The sequence below is a fragment of the Guyanagaster necrorhizus genome (assembly GCF_019112545.1).
Source record: "Guyanagaster necrorhizus MCA 3950 unplaced genomic scaffold BT62scaffold_51, whole genome shotgun sequence".
Classification (NCBI taxonomy): domain Eukaryota; kingdom Fungi; phylum Basidiomycota; class Agaricomycetes; order Agaricales; family Physalacriaceae; genus Guyanagaster; species Guyanagaster necrorhizus.
This window is the reverse complement of record NW_025064930.1, coordinates 1-18081: the sequence shown is the minus strand read 5'-3', so window position 1 is coordinate 18081 and position 18081 is coordinate 1. Positions and strand designations below refer to the sequence as shown.

The 18081-nt window shown below is 45.8% G+C and overlaps 10 protein-coding genes across 10 annotated transcripts; 8 read left to right on the top strand and 2 right to left on the bottom strand.

Annotated features, from left to right (window-relative positions):
- Positions 1 to 796: 796 nt before the first annotated feature.
- On the bottom strand, positions 797 to 1869 carry BT62DRAFT_1012794 (uncharacterized protein; the record flags this gene model as incomplete). Its single annotated transcript, XM_043177974.1, has 5 exons — positions 797 to 825; positions 878 to 1007; positions 1064 to 1193; positions 1246 to 1406; positions 1594 to 1869. The coding sequence occupies 5 exons, from the start codon at positions 1867 to 1869 to the stop codon at positions 797 to 799; spliced, it is 726 nt and encodes a 241-aa protein (XP_043033801.1).
- A 2786-nt stretch (positions 1870 to 4655) lies between these two features.
- On the top strand, positions 4656 to 5639 carry BT62DRAFT_910808 (NAD(P)-binding protein; the record flags this gene model as incomplete). Its single annotated transcript, XM_043183812.1, has 5 exons — positions 4656 to 4954; positions 5008 to 5250; positions 5338 to 5416; positions 5469 to 5534; positions 5583 to 5639. Coding segments are annotated over 5 exons (744 nt in total), but the record flags the coding sequence as incomplete, so codon positions are not given.
- A 1052-nt stretch (positions 5640 to 6691) lies between these two features.
- On the bottom strand, positions 6692 to 7708 carry BT62DRAFT_1050722 (uncharacterized protein; the record flags this gene model as incomplete). The annotated part of the gene is made up of 2 exons (XM_043178522.1): positions 6692 to 7616; positions 7690 to 7708. The coding sequence occupies 2 exons, from the start codon at positions 7706 to 7708 to the stop codon at positions 6901 to 6903; spliced, it is 735 nt and encodes a 244-aa protein (XP_043033799.1). The 3' UTR covers positions 6692 to 6900.
- A 522-nt stretch (positions 7709 to 8230) lies between these two features.
- On the top strand, positions 8231 to 8982 carry BT62DRAFT_938099 (uncharacterized protein). Its single transcript, XM_043187465.1, has 3 exons — positions 8231 to 8310; positions 8398 to 8706; positions 8762 to 8982. The coding sequence occupies exons 2-3, from the start codon at positions 8456 to 8458 to the stop codon at positions 8811 to 8813; spliced, it is 303 nt and encodes a 100-aa protein (XP_043033798.1). The 5' UTR covers positions 8231 to 8310; positions 8398 to 8455; the 3' UTR covers positions 8814 to 8982.
- Positions 8983 to 10417: 1435 nt separating this feature from the next.
- Positions 10418 to 11075, top strand: BT62DRAFT_627529 (uncharacterized protein). The gene is made up of 3 exons (XM_043181670.1): positions 10418 to 10734; positions 10787 to 11007; positions 11062 to 11075. The coding sequence occupies exons 1-2, from the start codon at positions 10507 to 10509 to the stop codon at positions 10841 to 10843; spliced, it is 285 nt and encodes a 94-aa protein (XP_043033797.1). The 5' UTR covers positions 10418 to 10506; the 3' UTR covers positions 10844 to 11007; positions 11062 to 11075.
- Positions 11076 to 11328: 253 nt separating this feature from the next.
- BT62DRAFT_938096 (uncharacterized protein) lies at positions 11329 to 11581 on the top strand. Its single transcript, XM_043187464.1, has one exon. It carries the CDS (start codon positions 11340 to 11342, stop codon positions 11496 to 11498), a length of 159 nt encoding a protein of 52 aa, XP_043033796.1. The 5' UTR covers positions 11329 to 11339; the 3' UTR covers positions 11499 to 11581.
- Positions 11582 to 11668: 87 nt separating this feature from the next.
- BT62DRAFT_983155 (NAD(P)-binding protein) lies at positions 11669 to 12956 on the top strand (the record flags this gene model as incomplete). The annotated part of the gene is made up of 5 exons (XM_043189753.1): positions 11669 to 11879; positions 11935 to 12115; positions 12164 to 12357; positions 12498 to 12820; positions 12879 to 12956. 5 exons carry the CDS (start codon positions 11669 to 11671, stop codon positions 12954 to 12956), a joined length of 987 nt encoding a protein of 328 aa, XP_043033795.1.
- A 688-nt stretch (positions 12957 to 13644) lies between these two features.
- BT62DRAFT_627474 (uncharacterized protein) lies at positions 13645 to 14354 on the top strand. Its single transcript, XM_043181669.1, has one exon. It carries the CDS (start codon positions 13843 to 13845, stop codon positions 14191 to 14193), a length of 351 nt encoding a protein of 116 aa, XP_043033794.1. The 5' UTR covers positions 13645 to 13842; the 3' UTR covers positions 14194 to 14354.
- A 164-nt stretch (positions 14355 to 14518) lies between these two features.
- BT62DRAFT_627762 (uncharacterized protein) lies at positions 14519 to 14973 on the top strand. The gene is made up of 2 exons (XM_043181671.1): positions 14519 to 14537; positions 14592 to 14973. Exon 2 carries the CDS (start codon positions 14629 to 14631, stop codon positions 14839 to 14841), a length of 213 nt encoding a protein of 70 aa, XP_043033793.1. The 5' UTR covers positions 14519 to 14537; positions 14592 to 14628; the 3' UTR covers positions 14842 to 14973.
- A 502-nt stretch (positions 14974 to 15475) lies between these two features.
- On the top strand, positions 15476 to 16492 carry BT62DRAFT_1050685 (uncharacterized protein; the record flags this gene model as incomplete). Its single annotated transcript, XM_043178521.1, has 2 exons — positions 15476 to 15494; positions 15568 to 16492. 2 exons carry the CDS (start codon positions 15476 to 15478, stop codon positions 16281 to 16283), a joined length of 735 nt encoding a protein of 244 aa, XP_043033792.1. The 3' UTR covers positions 16284 to 16492.
- Between the last annotated feature and the right edge of the window lie 1589 nt (positions 16493 to 18081).

Genomic DNA, 18081 nt, shown 5'->3' with positions numbered 1-18081 from the left:
CTGATATGGAGGTCCATGGTCGTAGTGAGAGATATCGTGCTCGAGTCAGAGGTCGTGGTTGTGTCTGTGTGGAAGGTGGTGGGCGCAGTCGAAGACGTTGTTGTGGGTGAGAGACATCATCGAGGAAATGGTAGAAGTCGTGGATCATGTGGCTGGCATCGCAGACGTTATGGAGAATGTCGAGCTCAACGTGGACGATGTAACAGCGGAGGAGCTGCTGGTAGTGGTTGTTCTGTAAAAATATCAGCGACAAACTCGATGAGAAGACGCTGCGCTCGTAGCTGAAGTGACCGTCCCAGTGCCATCTGTAGTCAATACCTGGCCTGCGACCGCGGTAGTTCCAGAAGTGGGCTGCCCCAGCACTGGATTGGAGGAAGGGATTTAGTATGAGCTATGCCTACCCAACTTCTGTATAGCAGCCGGAGCCACAGCTAAGATGACAGAGATTCAGAGATAAATCGGCAGCAACCAGGGCTGGTGGTCACAACAAGGAAAAGACGCATAGTTGATGACGGATGAAAAGTGGCAAAATCGCAGCCAAAATTGGAACCCTCAAGGGGACAGATCTAGTAGGAAAAGGGATGGAGAAAGCATCATAAGAGACTAATCCTTTTGATATTGAAAAAGGTAGGTACAAAGGCACAGTAACAAGAGGAGGGACAAAAGAAAAAGGGAAGAAGTGAAGAAAACATAAGAGACCCGCTATCTTGAATAACTACTCCTGATCCCGGAGCAAATTGCAACCTACGCATACAACCAAATGATGGCTGCTCCTCCAATAACAGTCAGACTAACATCATGAGTAGTATGATGGCACAATTCCATCTGGATGGGAGAAAAGGTTTATCATCCAATGTGCAAAAGGAAATTTTCATACCTGAGAGGAGCAGACTCGCATCCTCGTCATCTAAACTTGCTAGAGTAGGCATGTGCATGGTTTGTGAACTTGAAAAGGCATTCAAAATGACCTCCGTCATTGTCTTTGAATGGGTCTGTGCTAACAGCACCTATATGCGGTCAGTTAGCTTATGAAAAGAAAAAGATCAGATAATAATAATCGCACCTCCATCATTCCTTGGATGAATTCCCACTTGTTCTTCGCAAAGTCAAGCTGGGCTCGTATCCCATTGCGATTCCTCCATTGTCCAAGGTCCACCGCCATCTTCAGGCCTTTGATGAGAGCCTCGGCCGTACTGAGCTAGGCATGAGTAGGAAGTCAATGTTGGAGCGGAAATTGAACCGTACACGGCATAATCTTTGAGGGATGTCTCGAGGTTCTTGCAGAGAGCAGTCCCAAACACAGATGCTGTTCCTTTGTTCCCCTTGGGCTCGTGTAGTATGAAAACCAGTAAATACGAAAATTGACGAATCCTGTGTATGAGTGCATCGACTTGGACTGCTTTCCCCTAAAATAAGCATTTATTCATGGAAGCTACAGCAACGTAATGGATCATCTTCCCTTGCTTCGCTTAATGGATTCCTCCAGCTCTTCCTGAAAGTTGGCTGCAACGGTCAATACCGGTTTCATGACTTTGAGAACATCCATCTAGATCTCATGGTCATTACATGATAAAAAAAGAAAGGAAAGAATACAGGACTTGCCGTTACTGGAACCTGGCCTAAAGGTGATTCTGCAGGTTTGGCATGCAACTCTCCACTCTCCGGTGGGGTCATCTCCTCAGCATTCGCCTTTTCCCCATCCTCTTTATTTTGCTGACTAAAAAGTCGGCAGTGGTCGACAAGTTCCACTGGCGGTGGCTGGGACAACTTCCCATGGATGATCGCACGAAAGAATGTGGCTAGTTTACCGCCCTGAGATACGAGGCTAGGCGATTCCTCGGAAGCTTGGAGAAAGATGTTCAGATACATTGGAGAAAGGAGGATGTGGTAATAGTATTGGTGGTGATGATGAGAATTATGAGGCAGAGAAGAAAGTCCTGTTTTGGTCATTCAAAATACCGGCGGGAGTGGGGCAAAAGTAGTTGCCGGTGACAGGTCGAGTCTGACTTCTCTTTCCTTGTGAATATAATATTTGCATATTCAGACCTTGATGGAACGATAAGTTAAGAAAAAGGTGTTATTATCTCATGATGAGAAAAGACGAGTGCGTGAGCGCTCGCGGGTCAGTGAGAAGATACAAGTAGAAGACGTCTGCCTGATAATAATGGCAGCCTTTTCTGTTTTCATTGCCACTCACAGTCCGAAGGTCAAAAAACAATTCAGAGTGGATTTTTGAACTTGAAGAGACCATATACAGCTCTCGATTCGTCTTTCCAAGCCATGTTCCACCGAATGATACTGAAGTAACTAATATATTTCATTTCTAAAATCCGGAAGATGCATGAACATAATGAACTGGCTGTTTGAACTTTGGGCTTGCCTCTCGTCCATTTACGTTTCATGGACAAGTTTTGATTGCCGTCAGGGGTAGATGTTACCTAAGAAAGGCACATATTCATGTAGCAAATCTGCTCTTCTACATGTTTTATGTTGCATGAACATTGGTGCAAGATGTTATATCTATACAAAGGAGCACAGTCAGGATTTCCACTGTCTCTTTATTCTCAAAAGCAAGATCAAGAATGGTTTCAGACATACCATAGCTGTTGTGTGTAATGTTGTAAATTGACATTGAGCATGTATAGAGCAACAGCTATGGCGGATTCACGACTGGGACGATCAGCTTCATATCTAGCTTAGCATATTATCCTGGCCGAAGGTTGATCAAAGCCTAGGACACAATATCTAGGAATAACATACAAGTTTGTCATAATGCTTATGCTCTTCAAGCAGGGGATGTAGATGGTTTGCCACTCTTTCCTGTAGGCCCGACAATGAGAAAGACCGGGAAGACTGGATGATGGCTGACCCGAACATAATATGGTGAGCAAAAGTGATGTTGATGGTGCAATAATCATCATTACTGTTGGGATTTTGCTGGAAAGTTCTAGAAAAGGCAATCCGGCATCATGCTGAGAGCTGATGAGTAACCTCAAGAGAAAGAGAAAGTTGTAGTAAATTCTAGATACAAGCCTGGAGAGTATAAATACAAGCTCTGTAGGAGCTGTAGAATAAAGAAGTTCATTCTTTCTGGCCTTACCAGCCTGGAGTCTACCCTGTGCATCACTAAGGATTTCCAACAATTATGACCTACAGGGGGTCAACCTCATCGAAATGGTGAAGCAAAGGTGAAGAGAGGTGATACTAACCAAAGAAGTTCTCCGACAACCAACGATTGATCACTTGACACATGGTGCAGGTAAAAAAAATTGGTCACTGGAAAGATGGCCCACCCATTTAAAGGGGGTCAGTTAAGCACTCATAAGAGATGTGTAAAGAATAGCTACGGGAGGAGACCTTTTGTATCAATCTGATCATGATAACAGATCTTGATTTTGTCTAACATTCCCAGGACCGAGGACTCAAGTTTCTTGTTTAATGTGTGGTGTACTATGGAGATATGGTACAGGTTTGTGGTTATGGCCTTTTCGAGAGTGTGGTCTGACTGCAAGAGCTTTGGAAGCACTTCATTAAGGCAATTAGGAAAAGTAGGCATAAACTTACATCAACCAGAGTAGCTTCTAGAGAAAGACTTTCTTGATGAGCATTTAGCAGGTCTTTGGTGTTCCCATGTACCAATTATGAGCCAGTGGTCCATCTGTGCAACTTTGAATATACTGTTCTTATACTGTATTTTTATTCAGATCACAATTTGGAAAATGTATTGTATACACACCCTTCCTTTGGCAATGGCCATGCATCATGGAGGAATTGAAAGACCACAAGATATGAGACAAATAGTCCACTATGCTCTACAATAGGTATGTGGCTGTAGAAAGGTACATTAATATACAAAATACACAACTACCATTCAAGACATACCAAAGCCTTGTATTTTCGGTATGTGGCCGACAATTGTGAAAGGTATACTGTTACAAGCACTGCCAGAGAGGTAAAGACACAGACAGAATGTGCAGCCATAGAAGAGCAATATGAGGAGTGAAGCCTGAATGGTATGATGATGGCTGGAGATTACTGACCATTCATCTGGCTCCTGCATTTCTGCACAGTGATTCATATGTAAATCTTGATCATCATATCGGTCAACAAGCTAGCAGTGGGCAAATGTCAAATCCGACCCTAAAGACCCCTAACTGACTGGATGGATCCAAGATGCCCGAATTACCCTCCTTCCCTTGCTTTCTATTTTCTGATGACCTATTTGATCGGCCACTTATCTCAGACTCCCTTATATTATATATCCAAAATATGGATTGAACCAAGAAGTATACGGCACTTTATCTCTATGGAAGACCACGTTTGATTCTCACTTTACTCTTTCCTTACTCCTTGACATTTTTCTAAGACAAGACATGCCTGTCACTGTACATATGGTCATTGGCAGTGTTGGCTTTCTTGGATCCCATATCATTACCATGCTAAAAGAACGAGTCAATATGAGAATCAGTGTTTTCGATTTTCTTCAGCCTTCCCCAAGCGAGGCAGTGGAAGGGGTGGAATATTTCACTGGAGACATAACCAATGAGATATATTTAACTGAAGTTTTGAAGCAGGTGCATATTTTCTCTATGTAGAGCTGGAGTTGACTGGAGGTGAACCTTTACTAGTTCAAGCCAACCATAGTCTATCATACGGCTTCTCCAATTCATGGACTACCCTCTTCTGTGTACTTTCATATCAACAAGGAGGGAACTCATTTGGTTGTATCTGCCTGTCGGGCCACACATACCAAGGAACTTGTATACACATCCTTGACTGGCATCATTTGGATGGGTGCTGATTTGGCTGGAGTGAAAGAAGATGAGGTTTGGATACCTTCTCAAAGTTACGATGCATATCATCATACTAAGGCTTTGGCTGAGCAAACCGTACTTGATGCGAATGGAGTGGATGGTATGGCGGTCATGGTTCTTAGGCTATGCGGTATGACCAGGTAAGCACCAATTGGCTTTCTGTGTGATAACTTGCTGATTTCAGGCTGGTCAGGGAGCGCAACAAGCAGCTCATCTGGTGTGTAGCGAAGCTCCTTGAGCACGGCCAGGAGAATATACAAATCGGAGATAATATGAATCTCATCGATTATCTCTATGTGGGTAACGCTGCCCATGCTCACATTCTGGGTGTGGATCATTTACTCATGAGTCCTGAAAGCATTGCTGGTCAAGTATTTTTCATCACCAATGGACAACTGATGCCGCAGTGGCCTTTTAACAGACTGATATTCAGAGAGTTGGGAGATGATGGAACGAAGAGGATTATCACAATTCCCCGAGCTCTGGCACTCTTTCTCGCCGTGGTCACCGAATTTTTGTGCAGGGTTATTTGGGCAAAGTCAGAGTTCAACATGTCTACTGTTCGATTTGCGACAGGTGTGCAATGGTATAATATTGACAAGGTGCCATTCTTCCTCTTGTGCTTAGCTGTGTGTCTGAATATCACAACGACAGGTGTGTAATCTTCTGGGCTATGAACCTAAAATATCATTGGAGGAAGAAATATGTCGGACCGTTCAAGTATGTATCTTGATTTGTGATGTGACTGAAACTGAACTATGGGGACAGTGGTGGAAAGCCTCCGGAGCTGGCGAGTGCAATCAGAGGAAGGAGAGGCGGATTTGACTTCAGTCAATTACCCAGATCAGCAATTCCAATATAGACTGTTATACTGCAAAGTTGTGATGGCTTGCCTGTGTGACATCAGCTTGCTCACCAGGCACCCATAGTTCTCAAATTCATTTTCCTTTGGAAATATTGTCGAGACCGTTATTCGAAGCTTACAAAGAAATTCAATAAGCATTTATAAACACGAAGTCAGACACTGATAACCAGTACCCCTATACAAACGACATGACTGTTAGAGCTTTAGTCAGACAATGATGGCGGTTGAAGACTAAGGAGCAAGAAATGATAATGTACGGCAATAATGTCCAATGGCCATATGAGAGACGCGTAAGGCATAATAAGTCCGTACCTATAAGTCTGGGATCCCATCCCCTGCTAACAGACACTCATTGAAATGCTACCACCGTATCTATGAATACTGCTAAAATGGCCTGGGATCATGTTGATCATACCGAGATGTGTAAAAGCAGAGACCCCACCTGCAGAAATCAATGAGACGACGTTTGAAGGTCTCCGACATAATATATTCCATTTGAACATGGATATGCAAACGGTGTATACCAACCACACCTGCTTCGTGGGACTCCAAAAAGAGTAGAATGCAATTCTCGAGTGACCTGTATTGTCCTGCAGCAAGACTCAAAGAAGACATATCTATCTCGATGGAGTGCAGTCCAGGGAGGAAAGGCGCAGTGTAAGGATGTGAAAGGATATCTCGAATATGGGTGAATGGGAACCTAAAGATAGAGATGGCCTCCACTGATGAACAGGTGTCACATCGGAGTAGGCACAATGGATCAGAGATCATTGAGCCCCATGAGAGCTTGAGTGTCTTCAGAGCACAGATTGACCGTTGCAACATGGGAACTACACTGTCACTCAGGCTTGCAACTGTTGCAGGGTGAACATCCACATATGATATATTCAGATGGTTTAATGATGGTAAGACGAGGAATGACAATATGCTGTCAAGAGGCTTGGAGCTAAGCATCATCTCCGAATATCCTATGATGCAGGATAGGGATGCAATTTTGGGAAAAACGATGGGAGCCGCATGTGTATGCTGGTGAACTTGCCAAGGAATGACTGGTGATGTGAATGTCAACCATTTTAGCGATGACATCTGAAGGAGAACTTGCACTGTCTGCAGTGCATTTGAATCAGTTATAACACCTTTCAGTGTCAAAGTAGTCAGCTGCACCCATTGGAGCTGCAGGTCCAGCCAACCCGGATGATGAACATTATTGATGATGAGATTTCAAAGATTGGTAGCAGATAAAAGTTGGACCAGATGGGAAGGTGTTGTCAGCCCTTCAACTATCTCCAAGGTTTCGAGTGCAGGGATGGAATTCTGAATAAATAAGAATGGTTCCAACGTGAGCCCTGACACACTGGTTGACAACTGCTTCCATCGGTAGGAAGAGGCAATGAGAGGCCAAAGGTATGAGGCTCCTTCATTTGGCACATCTATATCGTGAAAGAATGAGATATCAAGGGGAAGGCCGGCCGAGCGCTGCAGTTGAAGATGGAGATTCTTCAGCAAGCACTCATGTGAAACAACACAGTCAGTAGGTGATCTCTTTGACAGTCGCTTTTGGATACGAATGGGGTTGGGCACAATACACATATCGAAGTGCACATGCGTCCATAGCTGTGGAAACAATAGCATAGTCTGCCCCCACATCCTGTACACCATGCCAAGGATCCATGGGGGTGAATTTGCACAATGGAAGGAAGTACGACTCGGTGTCAGGTTGGAAAGGCAATATGTGAAAATCTCGTGTAACATGTCTTCAGGAAGACGACGGACGGGATTAAGGATCTCGGTTGAGTGCTCCATACTCCACTGAAGCTCACTGCGTGTGTGGATGAGGGATTTCAATTCCATCTGCAGCTCTGATATCGAGGAATCAAGCTCTAAAAGCATGCCAGATCCCATCTTTCGGATATCTCTGAATATAGCCTCCTCTGATGCTGACGGAGGTCAATTGGTATGCAAAAGGGCCATGATATCAGGACCTGGGGTGAAGGAGGATCCTCCACATACCATATTGCAATTTGGACATGAGTGGGACATATCATCTATAAGGGGATGATGCAAGGGAGGAAGACCGGATTGGGAGCCAAAGCGATCGTCGACGAGAAGTAAAGAGGCTACGGTGAAGGTAACACATTGTTTGTGGCAAGACAAAGGAAAGTCGCTCCGGTATCCAACTTCCCGTCCTTCATTAGTCTGTCCGGAGACACGAGGCAATACATATTATTGGTGCCATGCATCCGGGTCCGCTGTCATCAAAATAAAAGTGCAAACGCGGCTTCAAGATTTTCCATCTCGACTGGAAACGCGTCAACAGTGTACCTGTGACCGCATTCAAAGATTCTTCCTCATGAACACCTCATAGAGCTTGATAGTTCATTCTTATACAAATGCGCGAAAGAAGAGCCGAAGCGTGAATCAGAGGTTCATCCGATAAGGAATACAATCATGGTCCGAATTTTACGAACGGAAAGGTACACTGCATCGACAGTGTTAGCCAATAGACAAAAACGGCCTGAGGATGTTTAAAGTACCTAGGTTTCTCATTCTAGGGAGTTCGTCGAAAAATCAACCATGTGTAAGCCTATCCTTCCTCTATCGCCATCCTTTAATGTCGCTCAGCTTTATTTCCTAGTCAAGTCGTGACAATAATTTGCAGCAATGCAAGAATGAGCGTTCAGAGATGAAATTTGAAATATCAAGGAGAAACTGAATTACCGCCAAGACATACTAGTGCCAAAAGGGACATGGATCGTCCAGTAGAAAGACGGCCCGAATGCAGGCATTGAGAGGGAAACGCAGCTTTGCCCGTCTCCTGCTCTTGGTCCCAGTGAAAAGCACTACACAGCAAACTGGTACAAAGCCGCCGGCCACGTCATCGCCATTCGGTCGAGCATCATTGGCCCTCTCTGTCTGGATGAGGTGTGTCAAGACTTCCTTCGTCCTTGGCGGTCGTTGTCGCACGACCTTAAGGAGCAGCAAAGGAACCAGCCGTGATGATTACGCAGGGTACGATTCTCCTATAGTCTGCAGACAGTCAATAAGCAATGATGGAAGCTTTTGAGCAGTAATCGCAACGTACCAAACAAAAATACCCCCTAGTTATCAGCCTCTGCCACCAGTTTGACTTTTAACTCATTTATCACGCCCGTTCGCCATATTGGATTCCGGAGGCTGCAAGCGGACACGGGCGATTGTTTGCGAGAATTTTCTTTCCTTCAACTTGGGTCCTCGTAATCCTGATGCATGGAAGCGATTTGGCAGCGACAGACGGAAATGGCGGTGGCGGATGAGGCCGACGGTCAAATTCTGGTTACGGATCAATTTCGAAGTCCGACGTGCTTTTCCTGCTACCATCATACTTCTTCGCCGTCGACCGTACCGTCCAGGACATTATCGGGAGAATGCCTAGTTCGAAGTGTAGTATTTGACTGGTGACTGGCGACTAGGTATGTCAGTCTTACGCCGGTGTACTGTCTCGAGGTACTAAACGCGACATTTCGCAGGTCGAAGCCTCAATGTAGCCAGGCTCCCGAGAGATTTTCAGCTTCATCAAGTCGAGCATGACATACAGGATGATGATGGCGCGATACTGTAAATGACGGCTAAGACTGAACTAAGATGACTCTGCTCCGTGGCGTTTGATTCTCTCCGACCCTCCTTTCGACGCACGCATAGTCGTCTTGTCGTCTTTCAGGAAGTCGCATGCCTTCACCCGCAAGTGGTAGCGGAATTGTGAGACTCATCGAGCACGGATAGAAAGTCAGGGATGGTCGCTTGCTTTGGTGCCCATACCAATGACCTGTTCGTGCTTTTCCCTCCATTCCGGCTGTATTCGTGTTACAGGTAACTCTGTCAATGATTTTGGCTGCACCCCAAAACCTTACTGACCAGTTCGTCCTATGTGTCTGTGTAATTGTGGACCTACTCAGACGTCCTTTAACAGTTGATACATCCCCTTGCTCTTCCAATACGATCTCTCTGCTCGAGACGGTGTCATCTGCAAGTACCAGCCATAGAGGTTACTTTAGCAGCAGAGAAGGACGTTTGCTTGCTTTCGGGAAGCCATACGTGCTAAGTTATTCATTTTGAGATACTCATTAATCGCTGGGTTATAGTTGTCTGCAATAATAATCCCGGCGTCTCCTCCTCTGCTTGCTTCTAACTGGTCTAAGACTCTTGTGGACATTTGGAAGCACGAACGTTATTGCCAAGGAACCCGTGGGTCTGATTATTGCTTTATCGATCTTCATTATGCCGAATCGCACGGCTTCCTGGACTGTCGATTGACATAAATGTGATTTAATTTGCGTCACCCGTACGTGTTCAAAATAATATTCATCCGGGTCCGAGTGTATGTTTTGGTCCTTTCTGGTAATAAATGGAATGCTAACATTGAAATAGATCCACCTCAGGATAGCGTGCGATGGCAACGGAGGTTGACATAGAGATGAGGGAGAGAACGTCTTTTCTTGGGAGACGAAGGCCGTGCTATAGCATACAAGCAGACGGAAAACCAACACCTCGTATCCGTGGAGTATGCTTCCAGTGTTCATGTATCAGATGCCCCTCATTCCTGGAGATTCATCCCTTCCTGAACTCTACATCACCGCTTTCTCGCTTACAGAAATGGACCAGAAAGCGATGAAGGACAAGGCGACGTTCTGGTAGTGGATCAGTTTCAAGGACCGACGACTTTTACCACCATTGTCGCATTACTGCTCGCTCCATCGCCCGGTTGTCGCTAGTGAACTATACCGCGCTTGTGATACATGTTCGGCGCTGGTAGAACGTCAAATTATCGAGAAAGGGAAACTGACAAAACGCATGTTGAGCAGGCGCGCTAGCGTGAGCTCTGCCGGTCCCAAGATTTTAACCCCGATGTTCCGCACGCTCGTTTCCTTGTACCAAAGAGCATTGGACGGCTTTCAGACATCGAAGAGAGACGCACGGCACGGTGTCACCGCGACATTGGACGTATTCACCTGTCCTGTAGGTCGAACAAACCCACCCGCAATGTATACTGACGTGCAAGGTACTGCTTCGGCAACGAAGGTACGATCTCTTTGCCTTTGGCTCTTCTACCTTTTAAAGCGCGTATGGTCAGGTTGCCGTCTTTCAGAAATTCGCGTGTCCTCGCCAGCAAGCAAGAGCATCTGTCTAGGAAGACGGGATTCCCTGGCCCGGGGTAGAAGCCGAATTTTCGGTGCCCACATGAGCTTCTTTTTCATTTCTTTGCCATGTTCTTAATCGCTTTACAGGTGCAGCAGCCCTACCTGGCCTTTGTTTAGTTGTGCTTTATACCTCATCTCTTCGTTGGAATTCCCGGTGCGTTGTTCGTATCTCTGAAATGATGATCATACCTATGCTTTCTTTTAACAGGCGCTCACTTTCCATCGACAAGCAAATTCATGCATGAAACAGCGCGCGTAAATCTCCGGGGACCACGGTATGAGGTTTAGGCTTTCGGTGATTATACGCGAAATGATGACGTTGGATCAGATCCACCTTGCCTGACCCACATTTGCTTTTTCACCTCCTTTCTCACGTGTGAGTACTGCTCAAATTCTCGGTTATACATGCTGCTTACTCATTGGGATTATCAAAGCTTCTTCTGATCACCTTGAAAAGACATTTCATCCTGCGCTCGCTCACGAAATATGGCCTCCCAGTTCAAGCTTAGTTTTAGTCAGCATCCCGACATTTATGTATCGGTCGGCTGCTGTGAACTAATATTTTGGTATTTAGTAACTATTGGCTCTTGCCTCCTCTGTATTTCCAGAAACACTGATGTCGTCCTACCGTCAGGGTTTCTATGATCATCTTTCTGTGCTTGCATAGGCTAACGGCACTCGAGTCACGTTATTAGCCAATAGCACAACTACGCAATACAGAAGCGCCACAAAGACTCCGATTTGATGATATATTTGCATCTGACCCCTTATAAAACGACGAACTGTAGACCACTCATTGCCCTTCATTGATCATCATGGCACCCAGAACTCGTGAACAATGGATCGCAGACCAGACCAGACCAATGCCCGCCGTCGTCACCGCCGACCTGACTGGGAAGACGCTCGTCCTTATTGGTGCCAACGCCGGACTGGGGTTCGAAGCAGCGAAACATTTCGCTAGGATGAACCCTGCGCGATTGGTGTTGACGGCAAGGGATGAAGTGAAGGGAAAGGAGGCACTCACCCGTACATTCTTGCGCTTATCAGATCTGACGATGTCGGCTGATCTTTGTCATCACAGGCATTCAGCAAGACACTGGCTATTCCAAGGCGGAGCTATGGATCATCGATGTCGCCAATTTCAAGAGCGTCATCACGTTTGCTGATAAAGCTGAACGTGAACTGGACCGATTGGATATCCTCGTAGAGAACGCTGGTATGGCTACTTGGGAGTACGGACAAGTGGAAGGTTGGGAGAGAACGTACGTGGGGTCCATCTATGAGTGAATAAAGGCTCACTGTTCTCCTAGCTTGCATACGAACAACCTCGGTCCCGGTTTATTGGCGATCCGGATGATCCCAAAGATGCTGGAGACAGCTCGCAAGCACTCGGTCATCCCGAGATTGGTCATTGTCGCGAGCGATGTGCACTACTGGACAAAGATTGAAAAGGACGTCATTGCGTCTCCGAGGATCCTCGCGAAGTTGTCAGACAAGCAGTACTGTACAAAAGAGTGCGTTTGATCTCTTTCTAGTACTTCGTATGTTGACTTTAAACAGGGTTATGGATCGCCGATACTATGACTCAAAATGCTCGTAACATTTTGTTTGATCGTCATACCGACTGACCTCATATCTTCGTAGTGCTCAACGTCCTCTTTGCCCGATCCCTGCAGCTCCACGTCCCATCTTCACCAGCAATCACCGTCAACTCCGTCAATCCCGGCTTCTGTTTCTCGGGTCTCCGAACTGGGATCCGTGCCGAAGAGGCCAAAGCTATGCGGAAAGAGGAAGAAGAACTTTGCTTCACGACCGAAGAAGGGAGCCGTCAGCTGGTGTACGGTGCTGTTGGGTCACTGGATGACGAGGAGAAGCTTCGCGGAAAGTTCATCCAGATGTCTGAGGTCGTGGAGGAGAGCGATTTCGTGATCAGCGAGGATGGGAAGATCGTGCAGGATAAAGTCTGGGTGAGTCGTTTTTTTCCTGTGCTGACGAAGGAGTAGTTTGCTGAATTCTTGTGTATAGGAGGAGATGTTGGACATTTTGGGTAATATCGATCCTAAGGTCTTGGAGGTTGCAAACACGTATCTACAGAAGACTTGATTGATATTTGCTAGATTGAACGCCCGCGTGTACAGATTATATCGCAGTACGAGTATCGAAACTTTGAAAAATCATCCTCATAACTCCTTATATTTGTGGCCTGCAGGCTAACACACATTACAATCTGATCACAGACATTACGTCATTTTCAACCGCCGCCCTCCCACAATGCTCTTCCTGTGTCTCTGCCGTAGGTGTACACGCCGCTTCGGATCCAAGGCGGTAGGACAGTGGCTCGAAGCCGCTAGGTGTACGTACCACTTCTCAGTACCTGCTGGCGACTCATGATATTCCATTGGATGAAGAGATTCGCAGCGAATGTCTGCAGAGGGTTTGCAAAGATTGGCATTACTCTTTCACTTCCTCGTCTCTGGTCTACTGTAAATCTCAACATGCAAGGGGAGGATGGGTCAGCAATTCGCGGCATATGAAAGCATTGGAACTGTAGCTCGAACGCTCCGGTATATGCTTGTTATTCATGACAATAAAAGGTACCAAAACCCTCACATGTTCCAATACTCTAGCGCTCCTCACCTCCTCGTCGCCGCGCTAGAAGAAACTAATAACCACGATAACCTTCAATCGTTGGGATATTTCTACGGTCTTACCATCATCGATGCTTATCGTATGGAAGAACCCCCTGCTTTTGAATCCATCAGCCTCCGTGACCCTCGGATGCTTAAAAAGGTTGTGGGCTCGCCGCGTATCTTGAACCATACATCTCTGGCATCTGCACATGCCTGAAATCACGGTAGCCGAGGACATAAGAGCGCCTACGACCAGTGAGGAGCTTATTTCCATTCTCCGTCGACTGCCCTTTCTCGAGCGATTTTCGTTGCCCTGCCTGCCAGCAATAGCGAGTGGAGACCTTGGATAAATCAATGTGATGATGGCTCATCTTCAACATCTATCGCTTCCAACATCATCTACCATTCTTGCTGGTCTCATGTTACCGGCGCTCACGACCTTGAATCTGAGAGGTATTTTTGTCGATACTGTCATCTCGCATATTCATCGCTCTCGGTCAACGATTCCGGAGACACCCCTCTCCTCGGATGACATTGTTGAGGTGGATTGCGCCCGGCTGCTCAGCGAACTCTCGGCTCTTGAGGTTGCCGCAGTATTCATAGAATACGCTCATACGCCAACGTTCATTAAGGGACTGTTCGAGGCGTCGGATCGTTTCACGGCACTACACATCCTCACGTTAAAGGGAATAGGAGCTGTTGATTGTTGATACAGCCCGTTTTGTTCCTGTCAAAGATGCACACCCTGGTATTGTTATAAATTTTAGTGTCTTTCTTGATAGCACAGTGGCTAGATGCGAATGGCTACACATCGACCTTATCTGCCACCACAATTTCCGTCTATCACTACCAAATGGCTTCTGTACCTCAGATTTACAAGGAATGAAGTTGGAGAAAGGAAATCCTCGCGAATGATTACCCAGGCCCGCTAATCAAACTGGGGCAGAGTGGGTGTTTTGTTATTGGTACGTCGCGATTATTGCTCGACTTCTTCAATCATTCCTTATTGCCCATCTGTTGACTACAGGCTTGCAGCAGGAGAATTGTACCCAGTGTAATCATCACGGCTTATTCCTCTGCTGCTCCCTAAGCTCATGCCACAACGAAGGCCATGGACGAAGGAAGTCTTGACATGCCTCATATCGATGGAGAGGGCCAATGATGCTGGACCAAATGGCGATGATGTGGCCCGCGGCTTTGTACAGGTTTGCTGTGTAGCGCTTTTCACTGGAACCATGATCAGGAGATGGGCAGAGCTCCCATTTACTCCCAGTATCTGCATTCTGTCCATCTTTCTACTGTACACTTCACGTCACATTTCGCACCAGGATGTCATTCAGTTTCTCCTTGATATTTGATCTCTGAACGCTCAGTTTTGCTTGCTGCAGGTCCTATTGCGACTCCACGAAGAAATGAAGCCGAGAGAAGTTAAATAATGTGGATAGAGGAAGGATAGGCCCTAAATATCGTTGATTTCTCCAAGAGCTCCCTAGAATGAGAAAACTAGGCATGTTGAAATTCCCTGGGTTATTTTTGTCTGTTATATAATTCTATTCATTAAAGGTGGAGCATGTCCGTATTCTTCATCGGATAAATCTCTCAACCATGCTTACACTCTTTTGGACGTTTCCTCCACTCATTTGTGTGAGGATGAACTGTCAAAACCTGCGAGGTGCTGACGAATAAGCTTCTTTGAATGAGGCTACAAGTCCACTAGCCACGCGTTTTAGATTGAGACAGATCTTCCAATCGTTCTTATTTTTGACAATGGGAGCCTGGATGCATGCTGCCAATACGTATCGCATCGTGTCTCTGTACAGGCTAATCAATGATGGGAAGTTGGATACCGGAGCGACTTCCCTTCGTCCTGCCACAAACAACGTGTTAGCTAGCCTCCACCATCGCCTCTTTACTTCTCGTCGACGATCGCTTTGGCTCCCAATCCGGTCTTCCTCCCTTGCATCATCCCCTTATAGATGATATGTCCCACTCATGTCCAAATTGCAATATGGTATGTGGAGGATCCTCCTTCACCCCAGGTCCTGATATCATGGCCCTTTTGCATACCAATTGACCTCCGTCAGCATCAGAGGAGGCTATATTCAGAGATATCCGAAAGATGGGATCTGGCATGCTTTTAGAGCTTGATTCCTCGATATCAGAGCTGCAGATGGAATTGAAATCCCTCATCCACACACGCAGTGAGCTTCAGTGGAGTATGGAGCACTCAACCGAGATCCTTAATCCCGTCCGTCGTCTTCCTGAAGACATGTTACACGAGATTTTCACATATTGCCTTTCCAACCTGACACCGAGTCGTACTTCCTTCCATTGTGCAAATTCACCCCCATGGATCCTTGGCATGGTGTACAGGATGTGGGGGCAGACTATGCTATTGTTTCCACAGCTATGGACGCATGTGCACTTCGATATGTGTATTGTGCCCAACCCCATTCGTATCCAAAAGCGACTGTCAAAGAGATCACCTACTGACTGTGTTGTTTCACATGAGTGCTTGCTGAAGAATCTCCATCTTCAACTGCAGCGCTCGGCCGGCCTTCCCCTTGATATCTCATTCTTTCACGATATAGATGTGCCAAATGAAGGAGCCTCATACCTTTGGCCTCTCATTGCCTCTTCCTACCGATGGAAGCAGTTGTCAACCAGTGTGTCAGGGCTCACGTTGGAACCATTCTTATTTATTCAGAATTCCATCCCTGCACTCGAAACCTTGGAGATAGTTGAAGGGCTGACAACACCTTCCCATCTGGTCCAACTTTTATCTGCTACCAATCTTTGAAATCTCATCATCAATAATGTTCATCATCCGGGTTGGCTGGACCTGCAGCTCCAATGGGTGCAGCTGACTACTTTGACACTGAAAGGTGTTATAACTGATTCAAATGCACTGCAGACAGTGCAAGTTCTCCTTCAGATGTCATCGCTAAAATGGTTGACATTCACATCACCAGTCATTCCTTGGCAAGTTCACCAGCATACACATGCGGCTCCCATCGTTTTTCCCAAAATTGCATCCCTATCCTGCATCATAGGATATTCGGAGATGATGCTTAGCTCCAAGCCTCTTGACAGCATATTGTCATTCCTCGTCTTACCATCATTAAACCATCTGAATATATCATATGTGGATGTTCACCCTGCAACAGTTGCAAGCCTGAGTGACAGTGTAGTTCCCATGTTGCAACGGTCAATCTGTGCTCTGAAGACACTCAAGCTCTCATGGGGCTCAATGATCTCTGATCCATTGTGCCTACTCCGATGTGACACCTGTTCATCAGTGGAGGCCATCTCTATCTTTAGGTTCCCATTCACCCATATTCGAGATATCCTTTCACATCCTTACACTGCGCCTTTCCTCCCTGGACTGCACTCCATCGAGATAGATATGTCTTCTTTGAGTCTTGCCACTGGCAAATACGAGTTACTTGAGAATTGCATTCTACTCTTTTTGGAGTCCCATGAAGCAGGCAGGGTTGGTTTACACTGTTGGGATAGCAATCCCGAGCGAGTACGAGAATGTACTCGAAGATATGATGTCAGTCAGTGGCAGCTGACTTGGATTGTGATCTGGACTTCTTTAGTATCTTGTAGAAAGATCTCGAAGTAATACGAAATGTATTTAAGTAGAACGTTTCTCTCTCAAGAAGCTAATTCTAATCCTCTGTACATTACTCTGCTCTCTACTTACAACATACACCATTTGCATATGCATGTTCAAATGGAATACATCATGTCAGAATCCTTCAAAAGTCATCTCATTGATTTCTGCAGGTGGGGTCTCCACTTTTACACATCTCAGTATGATCAGATTCCAGGCCATTTTAACACTATGGATTATGGATACTATGGTAGGGTTTCAGTGAGTGTATGGTAGCAACTGTAGCCACTGAGTTTGTGTTTATAAATGCCTATCAAATTTCTTTGTCCACTTTAAATAATGGCCTTAAAATTATTTCCAAAACAAAATCAATTTAAGATATAGTGGGCAAAGCTGATGTCACACAGGCAGACCACCATGACTTGACAGTACAACTGTCTATATCAACTATTGACTGAAATTAGACCCCCTTCTTCTTCTGACTGTGCTCAGTGGGGTCAGGAGCCTTGTTCAGGTCATGTGCACTGTAGAGCAGGAGTTCAAGACATGGCCATAGTCTTCTTTTCTTTTTTTTTTTTGTAGGAATATTTTTGGGCCTGGAGCAGTGAGCCATGCTTACCCCATTGGCCCATGTTAAATGGGGTTTCCACCTTTGAGTTCCACCACTGATGAAATGCTTTATGCATGCCCTTCATAACAGTGTGAGACTCAAGCCTCCTTATGTGTGCCATCCTGTTATGATTTTTCTATCTTTTCTATTTCTTTTCATGAATTAACCCCTATTTATGCTTAGTCAGAGAGCCTAGAGCCTAGTGCTTAAGACTGTGGGATAAGCTTAGTTAGCACAACAAGCCTGTTCAGTCATTGTCTTTTGACACAACACAGTGAAGAGGATCTGAGTGTGTGCAAGGTGAAAATGGATACAGCAGAGTGCTATCCACTGACCACACTCACACCAACACACACACAAAACTCTTAG